The sequence below is a fragment of the Epinephelus fuscoguttatus genome, linkage group LG9 (assembly GCF_011397635.1).
Source record: "Epinephelus fuscoguttatus linkage group LG9, E.fuscoguttatus.final_Chr_v1".
NCBI classification, from domain to species: domain Eukaryota; kingdom Metazoa; phylum Chordata; class Actinopteri; order Perciformes; family Serranidae; genus Epinephelus; species Epinephelus fuscoguttatus.
In genome coordinates, this window is record NC_064760.1 from 4,109,791 (window position 1) to 4,134,365 (window position 24,575).

Genomic DNA, 24,575 nt, shown 5'->3' on the forward strand with positions numbered 1-24,575 from the left:
ACCAAACCCAGGCTCCGTACATGTGAGCTCCAGGTAGAGACAGTGCTGATACTACCTTTCCTAGCACATTCACCATATATTATATATTATATACCATATATTTCACACGCTACATAGCATAACTACAATATAAGCTAAAGTTAAAGGAGATAAATAAACTCACAGGATCAGCAAACACACTCACCTTGCAGCATGGTCTCAAACAAAAGGGATTCAAATAGGCCACTCCCACACTTAAATAACCTTCCTCTTCCTGGATTTCCTCCTGAGAGGAAGTGGATCTCTCCACCTGATCTCAAGGAGTTATGTACCCTGCTTAGTAGTTCCCCCTGCCGGCCCCCAACTGACATTATTCCTCCTCATCCAAATCCACTGACTAGCTCTGGCTGCTTCATCTGACATTTCCTTCACTGTCTTCCTCAAATTTTGTCCCCACACTCCGAGTTCCCCCAGGAGCGAGACAGCTGATCTTGCTATGAATCCTCTACACCCCACTTCCACTGGACAAATCCTAGTCTTCCATCCTCGCTGCTCAGCTTCTGCTCCTAAGTCTGCATATCTAAGCTTTTTTCTAAGAACTAATTAGAACTAAACATGACACTAAAATATGTTTCTTAAGAAAATTTTAGGCAAGGAATATAGTGTATTGACATTATCTTGATTTATATTCAATCAGCACAGACTAGTTTTCCCGTCTGATTGGATGTCCCGTCTGCAAGTCTGGTTGTGTGTCTCTTGATCTGCTTCTATTCTCTATATGCTTTGTGTCCATGGCAGCGGCATGGCTGACTATGTGAAAATGCACACAAACAATACACATACTGCCCAAGTTGTTTTGATACAAAGCCGGTTGAAAATCGGCGAAGTATCCGTTTAAATATGCTTAAATTCACCATGTTCCTGCAGCAGAGGTAAGCGCAAAGAAGCCCTGCCGCTAGTTAGCTCCCACGCCCAGGTGGTAGGTAGTGCAGAGCGACTAAGGTGAGCTAACCAGCAAGGTCGAAAGGTGAGTAGTGGGCACTATGTTTCACTATGAAAGTCATTTACATCACAAAACATTAAACTATCACCACCTCTTAATGGATAGTGTTTGAAAATGTGGTGCTAAAGCTCACTGAGTCAGTGGAGCGCTGGACTAAAAGGAAAGGTCTCTCGTACATCTTTCATGTCATTTCATGTTTTTTTTTTTTTAAATTTATCCAGTTAGTTAACTGGTTACTGACACCCCTGACCTGAAACAACCATTACCATCCCATAAGGCTCTGCTGCAATAGAAACGTTGTTCACTCTTCCAGTAAACAGGACAAACCTCAGATAGGACTTGGCAACTGGAGATATTTCTAAACCGCTCAGCTCGTACAATTCTTCAACTCAGATGTGAGCCAGAAAGCAAACGTAATGCCAGCAGGACTCAACCAACCTATGACCAATGAGAGCTTTGCAATGAACAAAATGCTTGGATATAAATCAATAAATATATTTACAGATAGAGTTTTTACATGTTGTTGCTTCTCTGTCTTTTGCTGAGGTAAATACACTGGTTGCTTTTAGCTCTAAACGTCTGGACCTTGGACACAGTGGGACAACACGGATCAACAAACATGATCCTGTTTATATCTGGCTTCATCTGAGGCCACTGACCCTTATCATTATACACTGAGTTTCCTGGTGTTCAGTCTGATGGAAACATTAATCTCCACCTTGCACAATGTAATAACTTCTTGCACTTTTACCGAAACGATTTATTCAATGTAATAACTTGACATATATTACAAGAAAACAAACAAAATCCAGTGCTTGAACGGAATACTAAAGATTCATTTTCAGAAAACAGTTTTTACGATATATAGCATCATTTTTACTACACAAAAATTCAGGTGTGAAACCCCACATTAATTGAATAAATTAACCCATTTTTCACCCACCTCTTCTTTAGATGATGTCTAAACATTTAACATTTTTCTAATTAAGAATTACAAGTCAAAGATTTCAGTTTCTGACAAAGTATTCCCCACATCCTTCAAATATTACACACGATGAAGTAGTCAGTATCTTTGTTGTTGATGTTTTGTCTTTGGCCGTGTTCCTGAGGTGGATTCTGGGAAGGTTTTCTTTACTTTAGTGTATAAAACACTTAAAATACACACAAAGGAACAATCTGCAATCACTGTTTGTGGTTTGCACTTGAATGGCAAACTATAAAAGTAAATGATCAGGGTACAATTTGATTTTCTGGACCTTGGACGCTCAGGGACATTGGAGAAAAGTCAACAAATACGCCTAACTTTCCAGAGGCCTGATTGGCTGCTGGTGTTGTCGTCCTGGTTATATGTGAGGGAGCTGACTGGATTTTATCTCAGTGCATTCTGATCGCCTGGTGTTCAGTCTGTTGGTACATCTGCACTTTGTGAGACTCTCACTGATCGAGGGGAGAAACATGGGGAACTCTCAGACTTACACACAAGAGGACTTCGACAGGTACTCTTATCAGGTTTATCAAGCTACCTTGCAGCGCACATGCTTCCTGCCAGATGTAGGCATAGACGAGTCTCTGCTGAAATATTCTGGGATCAACTCTAACGCTGTGCTGCAGTCTTACTCCAATGAGCTGGTCAGCATGGTGCCAGATTATATCGAGAAGTTTGGATCGAGTTTGGGTGCGGTGACTTCATTTCCAAATGCTGTTGGACTCGGAGCACTGGTGATATCCATGATCATGGAACTCATCATGAAGAGCCGCACTGAAACAACTGAAGATTCATACAGCATGTTCCGACGTGTTTTTGGTGAAGAGAAAGCCTCAAGTGTCCGAGACACAATGTCAGAGTACGTGAGGCGCCATCGCATGTTCATGATCAATGACCAACTACTACAGGAGGAACTTATGAGACTAGAACGACAGCTGAGCAAAGATCTCACCATCCTCAGGAACTCCCTGCTGCATGACCAGCAGATGAGCACCCGTGGGTTCAAAATCTGGGTGAATGGAGCCTCCTTCCACGTCCAGATGTTGATCCACAGAGCTCGACTAAATACTCGGACTGGCAGACAAATATCAGACAATGTTCACACAATCGAAACTGCCATCAGTTTGTACCTGATGGACCTGGATCGTTTGCTGGAGAAATACAAGACTTACATGTCGAATTCGATCACTATCACATTTGAGAAGGCCTATTGTGTTTTTTTTGGAGGATGCATTGACGCAGTTTGTACCATAGAAAATGACGACAGAAACTGTAAAGGATTTACAGACACTCCGTATACACATGACCCCTGTGGAGAGCCTGATTTTAAGATGGCTTACATAAATCAGATTGTCTCTAATTATGAACCAATCTCAGGTTTAAAGAGCCATTTTTCAAATATCAAGAACAACCTCAACTCTCTGATCAACCAGCGTGGTTCATTCACTCTGCCATCGAGAGGTTAGTTTAGTTTTTCATGTATATGTGCACCCCAGTTGGCCGAATAAATGCTGGCATTGTGTGTTTCTGCAAAACACGGATACATTACATTTGTATGTTATCATGTTGCACATATACAGAAACTGTCCTTACATTTCAACAGTGCTGTGGTTAATGTGTGTTTATGTTTCGGCACAAACACTACCTGGTAATGGTCGGTAAAAGGTCGTGTTTTGGCTTAAAATATCTGCTTTCTGTGGCACTATTCCGGCAGGAAACGCAGCAATGACTCAATAAAAAGCTTCCTGCTTTATTGTCTGCAGCTTGACAGGTGTCTCATCTAGGTTACACACCATCCACCATCTCCTTCACCTCCCACTGACAAAGTCATCTCATAGAAATGTTGATATGATACGTATGAAACGTGCAAATGTAACAGATCTGTATTTCTCTGTTTTCCTAAGGTGACTGGGCTGATATATGACACAGTGATGGGAAAAATAATGTTCAAGAAAAATATTGTATAAAAATTGTTTGTTGTTTCCAATTTGTGAACTGAACTGACTGAGTGAGAGGATTCCTCATTAACTTCTTGTGTCACCAAAGATCGACTTTAAGTGTTAAAACACTGCATGTGTATGTGATCCTGCATTTTTTAAAGTACATCTACTTCTTTTCCCTCATTAAAGAAATCAGAATCTTTGAATTTGCAGACATTGTTCATTTCAACAGTTAAAAGGGACAGTTCACCTAAAATCAAAAATACATATTTTTTCTCTTATGTGGGATTTATACTTCATAGATAATCACTTCACAATAAAAGCTTTTACATAAGCAAATAATGGGAGACTTTTATTGTGAAGAATCTACAGGAAATGAACCATGTTTATCACTGAATTAGTGGAATTTGTTTGCTGCTATTCTTCAGTAAAAACAAGTTCACTGATACTGCAGGAAGGAAGAGTGAAAGCAGAGGTGTAATGTGAGATGAAGAGCTGAAGACAACAGGTTCTTACTGCTCCTCTGAAAACAGCTCACCTCCGCCAGGTAAACTTCTTTTACCTGCCCAGCTGTGTAATGGAAAAACACTTGTTGCAAAGTAATGGGGAATGTTAGCTGTGAATCAGCCTGCTGCTTTTAAACATCATCACTCAAGACAAGCCGTCATGGGTTAAAGATACAGCCTCAAGCAGGTAGCCCTGTTGTACTGGGGACACAAATTCCCGCAGCACTGAACTGACATGCTGAGTCAAACCAAACCAAACCAAACCAAACCAAGCCACAGCACATGAGTATGGAAAAGGGGTAGTGGAGACAGACAACCATTCAAGCTCACATTCACACCTATGGGCAATTTACAGTCCCGAGTTAACCTAACCTGCATGTCTTTGGGTCTTTGGACTGTGGGAGGAAGCAGGAGAACCCAGTTTGATTGATAGTTTTGTCTTTGGCCGAGTTCCTGAGGTGGATTCTGGGAGGGTTTTCTTTACTTTAGTGTATAAAACACTTAAAATACACACAAAAGGAACAATCTGCAATCACTGTTTGTGGTTTGCACTTGAATGGCAAACTATAAAAGTAAATGATCAGGGTACAATTTGATTTTCTGGACCTTGGACGCTCAGGGACATTGGAGAAAAGTCAACAAATCGCCTAACTTTCCAGAGGCCTGATTGGCTGCTGGTGTTGTCGTCCTGGTTATATGTGAGGGAGCTGACTGGATTTTATCTCAGTGCATTCTGATCGCCTGGTGTTCAGTCTGTTGGTACATCTGCACTTTGTGAGACTCTCACTGATCGAGGGGAGAAACATGGGGAACTCTCAGACTTACACACAAGCGGACTTCGACAGGTATTCTCTTGAGCTTTATGAAACTACCTTCCAGCGCCCATGCTTCCAGCCAGATGTAGGCATAGACGAGTCTCTGCTGAAATATTCTGGGATCAACTCTAACGCTGCGCTGCAGTCTTACTCCAATGAGCTGGTCAGCATGGTGCCAGGTTATATCGAGAAGTTTGGATCGAGTTTGGGTGCAGTGACTTCATTTCCAAATGCTGTTGGACTCGGAGCACTGGTGATATCCATGATCATGGAACTCGCCATTAAGATCAACACTGAAACAACTGAAGATTCATACAGCATGTTCCGACGTGTTTTTGGTGAAGAGAAAGCCTCAAGTGTCCGAGACACAATGTCAGAGTCGTGAGGCGCCATCGCATGTTCATGATCAATGACCGACTGCTACAGGAGGAAATACAGCGACTAGAACGACAGCTGAGCAACCACCTCACCATCCTCAGGAACTCCCTGCTGCATGACCAGCAGATGAGCACCCGTGGGTTCAAAATCTGGGTGAATGGAGCCTCCTTCCACGTCCAGATGTTGATCCACAGAGCTCGACTAAATACTCGGACTGGCAGACAATTATCAGACAATGTTCACACAATCGAAGCTGCCATCAGTTTGTACCTGATGGACCTGGATCGTTTGCTGGAGAAATACAAGACTCACATGTCGAATTCGATCACTTTCAAACATACATCGGGATTATGTGCTACCGCGATGGGATGCAGTCGAGATACTTGTACCGTAACATATTATGAGGAAATTGTAGAATTGAAAAATTGAATGAAAATAAACCCTGTAGAGAGCCTGAATTTAAAATGGCTTACATGAATCAGATTGTCTCTAATTATGAACCAATCTCAGGTTTAAAGAGCCATTTTTCAAATATCAAGAACAACCTCAACTCTCTGATCAACCAGCGTGGTTCATTCACTCTGCCATCGAGAGGTTAGTTTAGTTTTTCGTGTATATGTGCACCCCAGTTGGCGAATAAATGCTGGCATTGTGTGTTTCTGCAAACACGGATACATTACATTTGTATGTTATCATGTTGCACATATACAGAAACTGTCCTTACATTTCAACAGTGCTGTGGTTAATGTGTGTTTATGTTTTGCACAAACACTACCTGGTAATGGTCGGTAAAAGGTCGTGTTTGGCTTAAAATACCTGCTTTCTGTGGCACTATTCCGGCAGGAAACGCAGCAATGACTCAATAAAAAGCTTCCTGCTTTATTGTCTGCAGCTTGACAGGTGTCTCATCTAGGTTACACACCATCCACCATCTCCTTCACCTCCCACTGACAAAGTCATCTCATAGAAATGTTGATATGATACGTATGAAACGTGCAAATGTAACAGATCTGTATTTCTCTGTTTTCCTAAGGTGACTGGGCTGATATATGACACAGTGATGGGAAAAATAATGTTCAAGAAAAATATTGTATAAAAATTGTTTGTTGTTTCCAATTTGTGAACTGAACTGACTGAGTGAGAGGATTCTCATTAACTTCTTGTGTCACCAAAGATCGACTTTAAGTGTTAAAACACTGCATGTGTATGTGATCCTGCATTTTTTAAAGTACATCTACTTCTTTTCCCTCATTAAAGAAATCAGAATCTTTGAATTTGCAGACATTGTTCATTTCAACAGTTAAAGGGACAGTTCACCTAAAATCAAAAATACATATTTTTCTCTTATGTGGGATTTATACTTCTATACAATCACTTCACAATAAAAGCTTTTACATAAGCAAATAATGGGAGACTTTTATTGTGAAGAATCTACAGGAAATGAACCGTGTTTATCACTGAATTAGTGGAATTTGTTTGCTGCTATTCTTCAGTAAAAACAAGTTCACTGATACTGCAGGAAGGAAGAGTGAAAGCAGAGGTGTAATGTGAGATGAAGAGCTGAAGACAACAGGTTCTTACTGCTCCTCTGAAAACAGCTCACCTCCGACAGGTAAACTTCTTTTACCTGCCCAGCTGTGTAATGGAAAAACACTTGTTGCAAAGTAATGGGGAATGTTAGCTGTGAATCAGCCTGCTGCTTTTAAACATCATCACTCAAGACAAGCCGTCATGGGTTAAAGACACAGCCTCAAGCAGGTAGCCCTGTTGTACTGGGGACACAAATTCCCGCAGCACTGAACTGACATGCTGAGTCAAACCAAACCAAACCAAACCAAACCAAACCAAACCAAACCAAACCAAGCCACAGCACATGAGTATGGAAAAGGGGTAGTGGAGACAGACAACCATTCAAGCTCACATTCACACCTATGGGCAATTTACAGTCCCGAGTTAACCTAACCTGCATGTCTTTGGGTCTTTGGACTGTGGGAGGAAGCAGGAGAACCCAGTTTGATTGATAGTTTTGTCTTTGGCCGTGTTCCTGAGGTGGATTCTGGGAAGGTTTTCTTTACTTTAGTGTATAAAACACTTAAAATACACACAAAAGGAACAATCTGCAATCACTGTTTGTGGTTTGCACTTGAATGGCAAACTATAAAAGTAAATGATCAGGGTACAATTTGATTTTCTGGACCTTGGACGTTCAGGGACATTGGAGAAAAGTCAACAAATACGCCTAACTTTCCAGAGGCCTGATTGGCTGCTGGTGTTGTAAATCCTGGTTATATGTGAGGAGCTGACTGGATTTTATCTCAGTGCATTCTGATCGCCTGGTGTTCAGTCTGTTGGTACATCTGCACTTTGTGAGACTCTCACTGATCGAGGGGAGAAACATGGGGAACTCTCAGACTTACACACAAGCGGACTTCGACAGGTATTCTCTTGAGCTTTATGAAACTACCTTCCAGCGCCCATGCTTCCAGCCAGATGTAGGCATAGACGAGTCTCTGCTGAAATATTCTGGGATCAACTCTAACGCTGCGCTGCAGTCTTACTCCAATGAGCTGGTCAGCATGGTGCCAGGTTATATCGAGAAGTTTGGATCGAGTTTGGGTGCAGTGACTTCATTTCCAAATGCTGTTGGACTCGGAGCACTGGTGATATCCATGATCATGGAACTCGCCATTAAGATCAACACTGAAACAACTGAAGATTCATACAGCATGTTCCGACGTGTTTTTGGTGAAGAGAAAGCCTCAAGTGTCCGAGACACAATGTCAGAGTACGTGAGGCGCCATCGCATGTTCATGATCAATGACCGACTGCTACAGGACGAAATACAGCGACTAGAACAGCAGCTGAGCAACCACCTCACCATCCTCAGGAACTCCTGCTGCATGACCAGCAGATGAGCACCCGTGGGTTCAAAATCTGGGTGAATGGAGCCTCCTTCCACGTCAGATGTTGATCCACAGAGCTCGACTAAATACTCGGACTGGCAGACAATTATCAGACAATGTTCACACAATCGAAGCTGCCATCAGTTTGTACCTGATGGACCTGGATCGTTTGCTGGAGAAATACAAGACTCACATGTCGAATTCGATCACTTTCAAACATACATCGGGATTTTGTGCTACAGGGATGGGATGCAGTCGAGATACTTGTACCGTAACATATTATGAGGAAATTGTAGAATTGAAAATTGAATGAAAATAAACCCTGTAGAGAGCCTGAATTTAAAATGGCTTACATGAATCAGATTGTCTCTAATTATGAACCAATCTCAGGTTTAAAGAGCCATTTTCAAATATCAAGAACAACCTCAACTCTCTGATCAACCAGCGTGGTTCATTCACTCTGCCATCGAGAGGTTAGTTTAGTTTTTCGTGTATATGTGCACCCCAGTTGGCCGAATAAATGCTGGCATTGTGTGTTTCTGCAAAACACGGATACATTACATTTGTATGTTATCATGTTGCACATATACAGAAACTGTCCTTACATTTCAACAGTGCTGTGGTTAATGTGTGTTTATGTTTCGGCACAAACACTACCTGGTAATGGTCGGTAAAAGGTCGTGTTTTGGCTTAAAATACCTGCTTTCTGTGGCACTATTCCGGCAGGAAACGCAGCAATGACTCAATAAAAGCTTCCTGCTTTATTGTCTGCAGCTTGACAGGTGTCTCATCTAGGTTACACACCATCCACCATCTCCTTCACCTCCCACTGACAAAGTCATCTCATAGAAATGTTGATATGATACGTATGAAACGTGCAAATGTAACAGATCTGTATTTCTCTGTTTTCCTAAGGTGACTGGGCTGATATATGACACAGTGATGGGAAAAATAATGTTCAAGAAAAATATTGTATAAAAATTGTTTGTTGTTTCCAATTTGTGAACTGAACTGACTGAGTGAGAGGATTCCTCATTAACTTCTTGTGTCACCAAAGATCGACTTTAAGTGTTAAAACACTGCATGTGTATGTGATCCTGCATTTTTTAAAGTACATCTACTTCTTTTCCCTCATTAAAGAAATCAGAATCTTTGAATTTGCAGACATTGTTCATTTCAACAGTTAAAAGGGACAGTTCACCTAAAATCAAAAATACATATTTTTTCTCTTATGTGGGATTTATACTTCTGCGTACAATCACTTCACAATAAAAGCTTTTACATAAGCAAATAATGGGAGACTTTTATTGTGAAGAATCTACAGGAAATGAACCGTGTTTATCACTGAATTAGTGGAATTTGTTTGCTGCTATTCTTCAGTAAAAACAAGTTCACTGATACTGCAGGAAGGAAGAGTGAAAGCAGAGGTGTAATGTGAGATGAAGAGCTAAAGACAACAGGTTCTTACTGCTCCTCTGAAAACAGCTCACCTCCGACAGGTAAACTTCTTTTACCTGCCCAGCTGTGTAATGGAAAACACTTGTTGCAAAGTAATGGGAATGTTAGCTGTGAATCAGCCTGCTGCTTTTAAACATCATCACTCAAGACAAGCCGTCATGGGTTAAAGACACAGCCTCAAGCAGGTAGCCCTGTTGTACTGGGGACACAAATTCCCGCAGCACTGAACTGACATGCTGAGTCAAACCAAACCAAACCAAACCAAACCAAGCCACAGCACATGAGTATGGAAAAGGGGTAGTGGAGACAGACAACCATTCAAGCTCACATTCACACCTATGGGCAATTTACAGTCCCGAGTTAACCTAACCTGCATGTCTTTGGGTCTTTGGACTGTGGGAGGAAGCAGGAGAACCCAGTTTGATTGATAGTTTTGTCTTTGGCCGAGTTCCTGAGGTGGATTCTGGGAGGGTTTTCTTTACTTTAGTGTATAAAACACTTAAAATACACACAAAGGAACAATCTGCAATCACTGTTTGTGGTTTGCACTTGAATGGCAAACTATAAAAGTAAATGATCAGGGTACAATTTGATTTTCTGGACCTTGGACGCTCAGGGACATTGGAGAAAAGTCAACAAATACGCCTAACTTTCCAGAGGCCTGATTGGCTGCTGGTGTTGTCGTCCTGGTTATATGTGAGGAGCTGGCTGGATTTTATCTCAGTGCATTCTGATCGCCTGGTGTTCAGTCTGTTGGTACATCTGCACTTTGTGAGACTCTCACTGATCGAGGGGAGAAACATGGGGAACTCTCAGACTTACACACAAGCGGACTTCGACAGGTACTCTTATCAGGTTTATCAAACTACCTTCCAGCGCCCATGCTTCCAGCCAGATGTAGGCATAGACGAGTCTCTGCTGAAATATTCTGGGATCAACTCTAACGCTGCGCTGCAGTCTTACTCCAATGAGCTGGTCAGCATGGTGCCAGGTTATATCGAGAAGTTTGGATCGAGTTTGGGTGCAGTGACTTCATTTCCAAATGCTGTTGGACTCGGAGCACTGGTGATATCCATGATCATGGAACTCGCCATTAAGATCAACACTGAAACAACTGAAGATTCATACAGCATGTTCCGACGTGTTTTTGGTGAAGAGAAAGCCTCAAGTGTCCGAGACACAATGTCAGAGTACGTGAGGCGCCATCGCATGTTCATGATCAATGACCGACTGCTACAGGAGGAAATACAGCGACTAGAACGACAGCTGAGCAACCACCTCACCATCCTCAGGAACTCCCTGCTGCATGACCAGCAGATGAGCACCCGTGGGTTCAAAATCTGGGTGAATGGAGCCTCCTTCCACGTCCAGATGTTGATCCACAGAGCTCGACTAAATACTCGGACTGGCAGACAATTATCAGACAATGTTCACACAATCGAAGCTGCCATCAGTTTGTACCTGATGGACCTGGATCGTTTGCTGGAGAAATACAAGACTCACATGTCGAATTCGATCACTTTCAAACATACATCGGGATTTTGTGCTACAGGGATGGGATGCAGTCGAGATACTTGTACCGTAACATATTATGAGGGAAATTGTAGAATTGAAAAATTGAATGAAAATAAACCCTGTAGAGAGCCTGAATTTAAAATGGCTTACATGAATCAGATTGTCTCTAATTATGAACCAATCTCAGGTTTAAAGAGCCATTTTTCAAATATCAAGAACAACCTCAACTCTCTGATCAACCAGCGTGGTTCATTCACTCTGCCATCGAGAGGTTAGTTTAGTTTTTCGTGTATATGTGCACCCCAGTTGGCCGAATAAATGCTGGCATTGTGTGTTTCTGCAAAACACGGATACATTACATTTGTATGTTATCATGTTGCACATATACAGAAACTGTCCTTACATTTCAACAGTGCTGTGGTTAATGTGTGTTTATGTTTCGGCACAAACACTACCTGGTAATGGTCGGTAAAAGGTCGTGTTTTGGCTTAAAATACCTGCTTTCTGTGGCACTATTCCGGCAGGAAACGCAGCAATGACTCAATAAAAAGCTTCCTGCTTTATTGTCTGCAGCTTGACAGGTGTCTCATCTAGGTTACACACCATCCACCATCTCCTTCACCTCCCACTGACAAAGTCATCTCATAGAAATGTTGATATGATACGTATGAAACGTGCAAATGTAACAGATCTGTATTTCTCTGTTTTCCTAAGGTGACTGGGCTGATATATGACACAGTGATGGGAAAAATAATGTTCAAGAAAAATATTGTATAAAAATTGTTTGTTGTTTCCAATTTGTGAACTGAACTGACTGAGTGAGAGGATTCCTCATTAACTTCTTGTGTCACCAAAGATCGACTTTAAGTGTTAAAACACTGCATGTGTATGTGATCCTGCATTTTTTAAAGTACATCTACTTCTTTTCCCTCATTAAAGAAATCAGAATCTTTGAATTTGCAGACATTGTTCATTTCAACAGTTAAAAGGGACAGTTCACCTAAAATCAAAAATACATATTTTTTCTCTTATGTGGGATTTATACTTCTAATCACTTCACAATAAAAGCTTTTACATAAGCAAATAATGGGAGACTTTTATTGTGAAGAATCTACAGGAAATGAACCGTGTTTATCACTGAATTAGTGGAATTTGTTTGCTGCTATTCTTCAGTAAAAACAAGTTCACTGATACTGCAGGAAGGAAGAGTGAAAGCAGAGGTGTAATGTGAGATGAAGAGCTGAAGACAACAGGTTCTTACTGCTCCTCTGAAAACAGCTCACCTCCGACAGGTAAACTTCTTTTACCTGCCCAGCTGTGTAATGGAAAAACACTTGTTGCAAAGTAATGGGGAATGTTAGCTGTGAATCAGCCTGCTGCTTTTAAACATCATCACTCAAGACAAGCCGTCATGGGTTAAAGACACAGCCTCAAGCAGGTAGCCCTGTTGTACTGGGGACACAAATTCCCGCAGCACTGAACTGACATGCTGAGTCAAACCAAACCAAACCAAACCAAACCAAACCAAACCAAACCAAACCAAGCCACAGCACATGAGTATGGAAAAGGGTAGTGGAGACAGACAACCATTCAAGCTCACATTCACACCTATGGGCAATTTACAGTCCCGAGTTAACCTAACCTGCATGTCTTTGGGTCTTTGGACTGTGGGAGGAAGCAGGAGAACCCAGTTTGATTGATAGTTTTGTCTTTGGCCGTGTTCCTGAGGTGGATTCTGGGAAGGTTTTCTTTACTTTAGTGTATAAAACACTTAAAATACACACAAAGGAACAATCTGCAATCACTGTTTGTGGTTTGCACTTGAATGGCAAACTATAAAAGTAAATGATCAGGTACAATTTGATTTTCTGGACCTTGGACGTTCAGGGACATTGGAGAAAAGTCAACAAATCGCCTAACTTTCCAGAGGCCTGATTGGCTGCTGGTGTTGTCGTCCTGGTTATATGTGAGGAGCTGACTGGATTTTATCTCAGTGCATTCTGATCGCCTGGTGTTCAGTCTGTTGGTACATCTGCACTTTGTGAGACTCTCACTGATCGAGGGGAGAAACATGGGGAACTCTCAGACTTACACACAAGCGGACTTCGACAGGTATTCTCTTGAGTACTCTTATCAGGTTTATCAAGCTACCTTGCAGCGCCCATGCTTCCTGCCAGATGTAGGCATAGACGAGTCTCTGCTGAAATATTCTGGGATCAACTCTAACGCTGCGCTGCAGTCTTACTCCAATGAGCTGGTCAGCATGGTGCCAGATTATATCGAGAAGTTTGGATCGAGTTTGGGTGCGGTGACTTCATTTCCAAATGCTGTTGGACTCGGAGCACTGGTGATATCCATGATCATGGAACTCATCATGAAGATCAACACTGAAACAACTGAAGATTCATACAGCATGTTCCGACGTGTTTTTGGTGAAGAGAAAGCCTCAAGTGTCCGAGACACAATGTCAGAGTACGTGAGGCGCCATCGCATGTTCATGATCAATGACCGACTGCTACAGGACGAAATACAGCGACTAGAACAGCAGCTGAGCAAAGATCTCACCATCCTCAGGAACTCCCTGCTGCATGACCAGCAGATGAGCACCCGTGGGTTCAAAATCTGGGTGAATGGAGCCTCCTTCCACGTCAGATGTTGATCCACAGAGCTCGACTAAATACTCGGACTGGCAGACAAATATCAGACAATGTTCACACAATCGAAACTGCCATCAGTTTGTACCTGATGGACCTGGATCGTTGCTGGAGAAATACAAGACTTACATGTCGAATTCGATCACTTTCACATTTGAGAAGGGATTTGTGTTTGCTACAGGATGGATGCATAGATACTTTGTACCATAGAAAATGACGACAGAAATTGTAAAGGATTGAAAAATTGAATGAAAATAAACCCTGTAGAGAGCCTGAATTTAAAATGGCTTACATGAATCAGATTGTCTCTAATTATGAACCAATCTCAGGTTTAAAGAGCCATTTTTCAAATATCAAGAACAACCTCAACTCTCTGATCAACCAGCGTGGTTCATTCACTCTGCCATCGAGAGGTTAGTTTAGTTTTTCATGTATATGTGCACCCCAGTTGGCCGAATAAATGCTGGCATTGTGTGTTTCTGCAAAACACGGATACATTACATTTGTATGTTATCATGTTGCACATATACAGAAACTGTCCTTACATTTCAACAGTGCTGTGGTTAATGTGTGTTTATGTTTCGGCACAAACACTACCTGGTAATGGTCGGTAAAAGGTCGTGTTTTGGCTTAAAATACCTGCTTTCTGTGGCACTATTCCGGCAGGAAACGCAGCAATGACTCATAAAAAGCTTCCTGCTTTATTGTCTGCAGCTTGACAGGTGTCTCATCTAGGTTACACACCATCCACCATCTCCTTCACCTCCCACTGACAAAGTCATCTCATAGAAATGTTGATATGATACGATGAAACGTGCAAATGTAACAGATCTGTATTTCTCTGTTTTCCTAAGGTGACTGGGCTGATATATGACACAGTGATGGGAAAAATAATGTTCAAGAAAAATATTGTATAAAAATTGTTTGTTGTTTCCAATTTGTGAACTGAACTGACTGAGTGAGAGGATTCCTCATTAACTTCTTGTGTCACCAAAGATCGACTTTAAGTGTTAAAACACTGCATGTGTATGTGATCCTGCATTTTTTAAAGTACATCTACTTCTTTTCCCTCATTAAAGAAATCAGAATCTTTGAATTTGCAGACATTGTTCATTTCAACAGTTAAAGGACAGTTAACATAAAATCAAAAATACATATTTTTTCTCTTATGTGGGATTTATACTTCTGCGTACAATCACTTCACAATAAAAGCTTTTACATAAGCAAATAATGGGAGACTTTTATTGTGAAGAATCTACAGGAAATGAACCATGTTTATCACTGAATTAGTGGAATTTGTTTGCTGCTATTCTTCAGTAAAAACAAGTTCACTGATACTGCAGGAAGGAAGAGTGAAAGCAGAGGTGTAATGTGAGATGAAGAGCTAAAGACAACAGGTTCTTACTGCTCCTCTGAAAACAGCTCACCTCCGACAGGTAAACTTCTTTTACCTGCCCAGCTGTGTAATGGAAAAACACTTGTTGCAAAGTAATGGGGAATGTTAGCTGTGAATCAGCCTGCTGCTTTTAAACATCATCACTCAAGACAAGCCGTCATGGGTTAAAGACACAGCCTCAAGCAGGTAGCCCTGTTGTACTGGGGACACAAATTCCCGCAGCACTGAACTGACATGCTGAGTCAAACCAAACCAAACCAAACCAAACCAAACCAAGCCACAGCACATGAGTATGGAAAAGGGGTAGTGGAGACAGACAACCATTCAAGCTCACATTCACACCTATGGGCAATTTACAGTCCCGAGTTAACCTAACCTGCATGTCTTTGGGTCTTTGGACTGTGGGAGGAAGCAGGAGAACCCAGTTTGATTGATAGTTTTGTCTTTGGCCGTGTTCCTGAGGTGGATTCTGGGAAGGTTTTCTTTACTTTAGTGTATAAAACACTTAAAATACACACAAAGGAACAATCTGCAATCACTGTTTGTGGTTTGCACTTGAATGGCAAACTATAAAAGTAAATGATCAGGGTACAATTTGATTTTCTGGACCTTGGACGCTCAGGGACATTGGAGAAAAGTCAACAAATACGCCTAACTTTCCAGAGGCCTGATTGGCTGCTGGTGTTGTCGTCCTGGTTATATGTGAGGGAGCTGACTGGATTTTATCTCAGTGCATTCTGATCGCCTGGTGTTCAGTCTGTTGGTACATCTGCACTTTGTGAGACTCTCACTGATCGAGGAGAAACATGGGGAACTCTCAGACTTACACACAAGCGGACTTCGACAGGTATTCTCTTGAGCTTTATGAAACTACCTTCCAGCGCCCATGCTTCCAGCCAGATGTAGGCATAGAAGTCTCTGCTGAAATATTCTGGGATCAACTCTAACGCTGCGCTGCAGTCTTACTCCAATGAGCTGGTCAGCATGGTGCCAGGTTATATCGAGAAGTTTGGATCGAGTTTGGGTGCAGTGACTTCATTTCCAAATGCTGTTGGACTCGGAGCACTGGTGATATCCATGATCATGGAACTCGCCATTAAGATCAACACTGAAACAACTGAAGATTCATACAGCATGTTCCGACGTGTTTTTGGTGAAGAGAAAGCCTCAAGTGTCCGAGACACAATGTCAGAGTACGTGAGGCGCCATCGCATGTTCATGATCAATGACCGACTGCTACAGGAGGAAATACAGCGACTAGAACAGCAGCTGAGCAACCACCTCACCATCCTCAGGAACTCCCTGCTGCATGACCAGCAGATGAGCACCCGTGGGTTCAAAATCTGGGTGAATGGAGCCTCCTTCCACGTCCAGATGTTGATCCACAGAGCTCGACTAAATACTCGGACTGGCAGACAATTATCAGACAATGTTCACACAATCGAAGCTGCCATCAGTTTGTACCTGATGGACCTGGATCGTTTGCTGGAGAAATACAAGACTCACATGTCGAATTCGATCACTTTCAAACATACATCGGGATTTTGTGCTACAGGGATGGGATGCAGTCGAGATACTTGTACCGTAACATATTATGAGGGAAATTGTAGAATTGAAAAATTGAATGAAAATAAACCCTGTAGAGAGCCTGAATTTAAGATGGCTTACATGAATCAGATTGTCTCTAATTATGAACCAATCTCAGGTTTAAAGAGCCATTTTTCAAATATCAAGAACAACCTCAACTCTCTGATCAACCAGCGTGGTTCATTCACTCTGCCATCGAGAGGTTAGTTTAGTGTATATGTGCACCCCATTTGGCCGAATAAATGCTGGCATTGTGTGTTTCTGCAAAACACGGATACATTACATTTGTATGTTATCATGTTGCACATATACAGAAACTGTCCTTACATTTCAACAGTGCTGTGGTTAATGTGTGTTTATGTTTCGGCACAAACACTACCTGGTAATGGTCGGTAAAGGTCGTGTTTTGGCTTAAAATACCTGCTTTCTGTGGCACTATTCCGGCAGGAAACGCAGCAATGACTCAATAAAAAGCTTCCTGCTTTATTGTCTGCAGCTTGACAGGTGTCTCATCTAGGTTACACACCATCCACCATCTCCTTCACCTCCCACTGACAAAGTCATCTCATAGAAATGTTGATATGATACGTATGAAACGTGCAAATGTAACAGATCTGTATTTCTCTGTTTTCCTAAGGTGACTGGGCTGATATATGACACAGTGATGGGAAAAATAATGTTCAAGAAAAATATTGTATAAAAATTGTTTGTTGTTTCCAATTTGTGAACTGAACTGACTGAGTGAGAGGATTCCTCATTAACTTCTTGTGTCACCAAAGATCGACTTTAAGTGTTAAAACACTGCATGTGTATGTGATCCTGCATTTTTTAAAGTACATCTACTTCTTTTCCCTCATTAAAGAAATCAGAATCTTTGAATTTGCAGACATTGTTCATTTCAACAGTTAAAAGGGACAGTTCACCTAAAATCAAAAATACATATTTTTTTTCTCTTATGTGGGACTTATACTTCTGCGTACAATCACTTCACAATAAAAGCTTTTACATAAGCAAATAATGGGAGACTTTTATTGTGAAGAATCTACAGGAAATGAACCGTGTTTATCACTGAATTAGTGGAATTTGTTTGCTGCTATTCTTCAGTAAAAACAAGTTCACTGATACTGCAGGAAGGAAGAGTGAAAGCAGAGGTGTAATGTGAGATGAAGAGCTAAAGACAACAGGTTCTTACTGCTCCTCTGAAAACAGCTCACCTCCGACAGGTAAACTTCTTTTACCTGCCCAGCTGTGTAATGGAAAAACACTTGTTGCAAAGTAATGGGGAATGTTAGCTGTGAATCAGCCTGCTGCTTTTAAACATCATCACTCAAGACAAGCCGTCATGGGTTAAAGACACAGCCTCAAGCAGGTAGCCCTGTTGTACTGGGGACACAAATTCCCGCAGCACTGAACTGACATGCTGAGTCAAACCAAACCAAACCAAACCAAACCAAACCAAGCCACAGCACATGAGTATGGAAAAGGGGTAGTGGAGACAGACAACCATTCAAGCTCACATTCACACCTATGGGCAATTTACAGTCCCGAGTTAACCTAACCTGCATGTCTTTGGGTCTTTGGACTGTGGGAGGAAGCAGGAGAACCCAGTTTGATTGATAGTTTTGTCTTTGGCCGTGTTCCTGAGGTGGATTCTGGGAAGGTTTTCTTTACTTTAATGTATAAAACACTTAAAATACACACAAAAGGAACAATCTGCAATCACTGTTTGTGGTTTGCACTTGAATGGCAAACTATAAAAGTAAATGATCAGGGTACAATTTGATTTTCTGGACCTTGGACGCTCAGGGACATTGGAGAAAAGTCAACAAATACGCCTAACTTTCCAGAGGCCTGATTGGCTGCTGGTGTTGTCGCCCTGGTTATATGTGAGGGAGCTGACTGGATTTTATCTCAGTGCATTCTGATCGCCTGGTGTTCAGTCTGTTGGTACATCTGCACTTTGTGAGACTCTCACTGATCGAGGGGAGAAACATGGGGAACTCTCAGACTTACACACAAGCGGACTTCGACAGGTACTCTTATCAGGTTTATCAAACTACCTTGCAGCGCACATGCTTCCTGCCAGATGTAGGCATAGACGAGTCTCTGCTGAAATATTCTGGGATCAACTCTAACGCTGCGCTGCAGTCTTACTCCAATGAGCTGGTCAGCATGGTGCCAGGTTATATCGAGAAGTTTGGATCGAGTTTGGGTGCAGTGACTTCATTTCCAAATGCTGTTGGACTCGGAGCACTGGTGATATCCATGATCATGGAACTCATCATGAAGAGCCGCACTGAAACAACTGAAGATTCATACAGCATGTTCCGACGTGTTTTTGGTGAAGAGAAAGCCTCAAGTGTCCGAGACACAATGTCAGAGTACGTGAGGCGCCATCGCATGTTCATGAACAATGACCGACTACTGCAGGAGGAACTTATGAGACAAGAACGACAGCTGAGCAAAGATCTCACCATCCTCAGGAACTCCCTGCTGCATGACCAGCAGATGAGCACCCGTGGGTTCAAAATCTGGGTGAATGGAGCCTCCTTCCACGTCCAGATGTTGATCCACAGAGCTCGACTAAATATTCGGACTGGCAGACAAATATCAGACAATGTTCACACAATCGAAGCTGCCATCAGTTTGTACCTGATGGACCTGGATCGTTTGCTGGAGAAATACAAGACTCACATGTCGAATTCGATCACTATCAAATATGAGGAATTTTGTTTTCCTGTAGGATGCATTGCTTGTGTCATAGAAAATGACGACGGAAACTGTAAAGGGTCTACAGAAACTCCGTATACAGATGGCCCCTGTGGAGAGCCTGATTTTAAGATGGCTTACATAAATCAGATTGTCTCTAATTATGAACCAATCTCAGGTTTAAAGAGCCATTTTTCAAATATCAAGAACAACCTCAACTCTCTGATCAACCAGCGTGGTTCATTCACTCTGCCATCGAGAGGTTAGTTTAGTTTTTCGTGTATATGTGCACCCCAGTTGGCCGAATAAATGCTGGCATTGTGTGTTTCTGCAAAACACGGATACATTACATTTGTACAGGAATACTTTGTATTGTATTGACTTTGTTTTGTTGCACAGTGATTTATGTTGTTATCAAATCATGATGCTCTCATTATACAGACACATTGTTCTCTTTCCATTTGCATGTTACATTTAAGACATTAAATACTCTGCTTACATCTACTCCTTCTTCAAACAACTCCCTAAAAGCTCTGAGGGATGTGAGAGAAACTCAAAAAAATAAAACCTGTTCTGAAAATTTTAATGAAGTACGAAAGTTTCAGACTCAGTGTGCTAAGTCTGCGCCCTGGGACGCAGAGTCAGTTTACACCTGTTACATGCATTGTGACTTTGAAAGTAAACTTCCTTTTTCTCAGGAAATGTACAGTTTCTGCTCGTTAGATGCTTACAGTGTCACAGTGGCACTTTTCACCTGCCATTCACCCTGCCTTGTCACCACATCTACGTGCCAGCCTATCGCCTGTCCGCACATTTCCCACTCCTGCCGGTCCACCACGCCCACCTCATCAGGCTAACGCCACTCACTTATGGATCATTATTCCGTTTAGGCCCGCTTTACAGACACTCCTTGCCAGATTGTTCTTGTCATTTATACAAGACTTTCCAGCATTTGTTTCCAAACTGCTTCCTTGATATCGACCCTGCCTGTCCCCGACTCTCCTGCTTCGTATGTTCCCCGGTAAACCACTCTGACTTCTGTTTTCGGCCATGAGCTCTGCTTCTGCCCTCCCCGAAGAAATATTATTATATTTTTGGAAAAATGAGTGATTCCAGAGAGAAGCAGACAGAGGGGTCTACAGTCTGTGTTTGAAGGATATATCCAGGATGTCAAACTGACTCAGCAGCAACAACAGGTTAAAAAGACAAAGATAGTTAAAAGCTAAAGCCGAACTATAGGCTACAGATCACAGTGTAAAAGTGAACCACCACATCACTGCTGATCGCCACACAAGACAATGAATATAACGGGAAACTTTGCTGATATTGAACCAGCTGTGTGGCATCACAGTGTGTGCAGATGAACTGTGTTTGGCTTTGCCCCAGTGCCGCTGCCAGACGGGCAGAGATCTCCGGGGGGAAGATAAACAACGCTCATCTGCGCACACTGCGATGACACACAGCTGGTTGAATGTGAGCAAAGTTTCCCTGCTTCCCTTCACTGGTTCCTGTACAGCAGGGTCGGTCTTTGTGTCACTGTTATAATCATTACAAAGCAAAAGCAGCATGTGTATACATTCAGTAGGCTATATCTTCAGTAGCTAGCTAGCTAACCCTACACTTTTCAGGGTTTGATTTTGGTTTTGGAACAGGGAAGAAACGTATATCTTTTTCCAACCTCTCCAGGTAACGAGTATCATTAATACACTCCTCCACTACACTACACTACACTACACTACACTACACTACTCCAGGTTGTCTGAAAATGAAGGAAATCTGAAATGACTGCATTAGAGTCAGTGGAGCGCAGCTGTGTTGTTGTCGGACCCTGGTCTGAGCCGGCTCGATGCCACGTTTTGATCGGCCAGTCTGCGTCCAGGGGCGGGACTTAGAGAATGGTGAATTGAAAAAATGAAATGTGTACCTAATAAAATTGTTGTTTACTTTCCAGTTTAATAATTGTGATGTTAAAATATCTGAAAAATAACTTTACTGGAAGGACATGGAGGTTATGTTTTCTTTTCAGTTTGTCAGCAGGATTATAAAAAAACTACCGGCTTGACTTTCATAAAACTCGACACATATTGGAGGGGATCTGAATCACAGAGCAGATACTATGGTTATTTTTTAACTTTCCTTAACATTGTGTCATCTAGTGAAGAATGAAGATTAGACGATATAGCAGGACTGAATTCTTTGACATAAACATTGGTATGTTTTTTTTTTTTTTAAATGATTCTTACATAACAATAAAAAACATACTCTGACTGATGAAAATCAGTTTAATGTTCAGGGATTTCCAGCTCTGCCGTGGAGGTTATGTTTTTCGGTTTAGTTTGTCAGCAGGATTATGGAAAACTACTGGCCAGATTTTCATGAAGCTTGGCGGAAGGGTGTAAAAAGCCCCGTCTCCACCAAACCCTTTCAGTCCAGTCCCTTTGGAACCAGCAGTAAGCCTTCAGACATGGTACCTAGACCCTCGGTGTGTTCAGACAGTCCTCTTAAATGTGGGCGGGGTTGTTGTCACTCACTGCTCCGTCCAGCACTCGCTGTATTTCCTCATCAGCGGTGACACAGATGGAAGTCTGCACCTGGTTTATCGTCCACAGAACGAGGCTGCACGCCGACACAATAACTTCACGTTATGAACAGTGGTTACATGAGCCTCAAAACCAGCCACAACTCAGCCCTGAGCAGAGTGACCGTCCTCTACTGACCAATCAGACTGCAGTGTTCACAGCTCCACCTTTTAGTACCAGATCTGTGTGCTAGGTACCCCAACAGAGGGGGGACCAAACATGGGGACGCTAAGGAACAGTTCTGTTGGTACCATCCACAACTTTTCACAGTAGAAATGGAAAAAAAGCGTACTGAACTGAACTGTACCATACTGGCTTAATATGCTGAAGAAGAACCTATTAAATTTTGGGGTGGATTCAAATCATGGCTGAAAAGACAAAATATTTTTCACTGTGAGATAGGGCATTTGGCCTGGGTGAAGGTCTGCGCTCTCTGAGTGCCCTCATGGTCACTTGGCGCTAGAGGGGATCCTTATAAAAAGTAGATTTATTCATGACCTTTGCAGCTTTATTTATTTCTTTCATCTGTCTTTGAATTAGAATAGAAACATATTACTTCAAGTCATTTAAAACATGAATTTAAAGACGCAGTGAGCAGCAGCCTCTCTGAATGTTTTGAAATAACTTGAAATGACCTTTCTCCCCCCCAAAAATATTTTTGACCCTTCAATTCAATATCAGAAAAAGCTCTTTGTGTTGGTTTATGGACCATGTGATAAACACAGGGTGTCTGACTCCTTCAGCCCTGCAGACGAGAAACCCCCTCCTCCACTCCCCCATCTCTTTTGCTTTATTGTGCCATAAATAAATGACCCCCTCCCCTTCTCCACCAGCCTCCACTCATCTTCTCACACAGCAATTTACCCACAGTTTAAAGTGTTTTTTACTACAGGGAGTCAATGGCCTTTTTATAATCCCGCTGAGGTCTAAAAACAATCCAGGGGAAAAGAGCTTTTTATAGGGGACCAGTAAAGTTAACACAGAAGCAGCCTTGTCTCTCACATTCTCTCCTACGGCGATCGGCGGGGCCGTTTAACGCTGCAGAGAGAGTCAGCTGCTTCTCCACCCGAAACTGACAAACAACAAGAACCAGTGTTTTAAAATGAAAATAAACAGAGCAAACAAAAACAGCTGAAATGTGACCACAGTGAGTCTTAATTAAGTCCTTTTAGAAATGACTTCTAGGTGTCACACAGCGTTCGGGCATCAGCCTAATCCCTGGAGGAAAAATGATGGCATTGCATGTTTCTGCAAACTACAGCAATGTTTGATTTATGTGTCATACATGTGGCATAGCTCTGATTACATGTGTACATGTGAGGAGGGAAGGATGGGAGACAGAGGGACACGTAGACGGGACAGCTGTCAAGCTGCAGACAACAGCTCGAGACCAACAAACAACAAAAGCAGGTATTTCTAACGACACATTTTCGGCCATGTTAGTGGAGAAACACGGATTTTTAGCCGAAAACTGATCTTTTTTTAACCATAACCAAGTGGTTTTTGTCCCTAAACATAACCACACCCACACCACAGCACTGTTACTATCATGGTATTGTATTCAGCTCTTTTGAAATACATTTTTCCCATTCATTTCTATGGAGAAAATCTTTAAATCCTCTTCAACCCACTTCATTTTGAAATATAACTGCTTATGCATATTTTCAGCTAGAGACTTCATTCAAACTTTAAACAGGTAACAAGATACAGGGCTAGAGCATGTGACTCAGCGCTAGAGTGACGAGCATCTTTAAAATATTCCAAAAAAAAAATTTAAAAAGTTGCTCTCAGTCGCACAATTTTTACTCTACATACACAATTTATATCTCAGAATGCAGGAAAATTTGTTCTGGTTGCAGAAATGTTCCCATGGAATCACTCACACTTACGTAATTAGTGAGCTTCCAAGCGACGAGAGAGACAATTTTTTTCTCATTCGCTCCTAACCTGCGAGTATGATCACATTTTTGACACAACAAACGTAAAAACATCTGGGCCGACTGACGGCGCGTACCCTCGCCTACTGAATGCGTTTCTGGAAATGATAATTAACTTCACTCCCAAAACTCCTGCAATTTCACACCACGTCTTCTTCTTTCTGTTCATATCCTTGTAGAAAGGATGTGTGGTGTCATACAAAGTACTATGGTTTTCCACTTCAACTATGA

At 42.0% G+C, this 24,575-nt stretch overlaps 2 protein-coding genes across 8 annotated transcripts in view; one reads left to right on the forward strand and one right to left on the reverse strand.

Moving 5' to 3' along the window:
• The window catches only part of mgat4b (alpha-1,3-mannosyl-glycoprotein 4-beta-N-acetylglucosaminyltransferase B), a 175,729-nt gene that overhangs the window by 51,915 nt on the left and 99,239 nt on the right, over positions 1-24,575 (reverse strand). The gene's annotated exons all lie outside the window — the stretch shown is intronic.
• LOC125894812 (uncharacterized) lies at positions 2,171-20,356 on the forward strand. 6 transcript variants are annotated; one of them, XR_007450115.1, is made up of 3 exons: positions 2,204-3,379; positions 8,934-9,186; positions 17,518-17,998. XR_007450115.1 is itself a non-coding variant. In XM_049586451.1 (2 exons), exons 1-2 carry the CDS (start codon positions 2,438-2,440, stop codon positions 20,093-20,095), a joined length of 984 nt encoding a protein of 327 aa, XP_049442408.1. In that variant the 5' UTR covers positions 2,171-2,437; the 3' UTR covers positions 20,096-20,356. The 6 variants fall into 6 exon arrangements, 4 of the variants coding, with proteins under 4 accessions (XP_049442408.1, XP_049442407.1, XP_049442405.1 ...); XM_049586451.1 differs by lacking the exons at positions 8,934-9,186; positions 17,518-17,998 and adding an exon at positions 19,772-20,356 and having other exon boundaries at positions 2,171-3,097; XM_049586450.1 differs by lacking the exons at positions 8,934-9,186; positions 17,518-17,998 and adding an exon at positions 11,429-12,438 and having other exon boundaries at positions 2,181-3,097.

What these genes read in the sequence shown, in the direction of transcription:
- LOC125894812 (XM_049586448.1), top strand. Translation starts at nt 2,438, where the DNA reads ATGGGGAACTCTCAGACTTACACACAAGAGGACTTCGACAGGTACTCT. An exon ending in TTTCAAATATCAAGAACAAC is followed by an intron (nt 3,380 to 8,933) that starts CTCAACTCTCTG and finishes ATCAAGAACAAC; the next exon opens with CTCAACTCTCTGATCAACCA.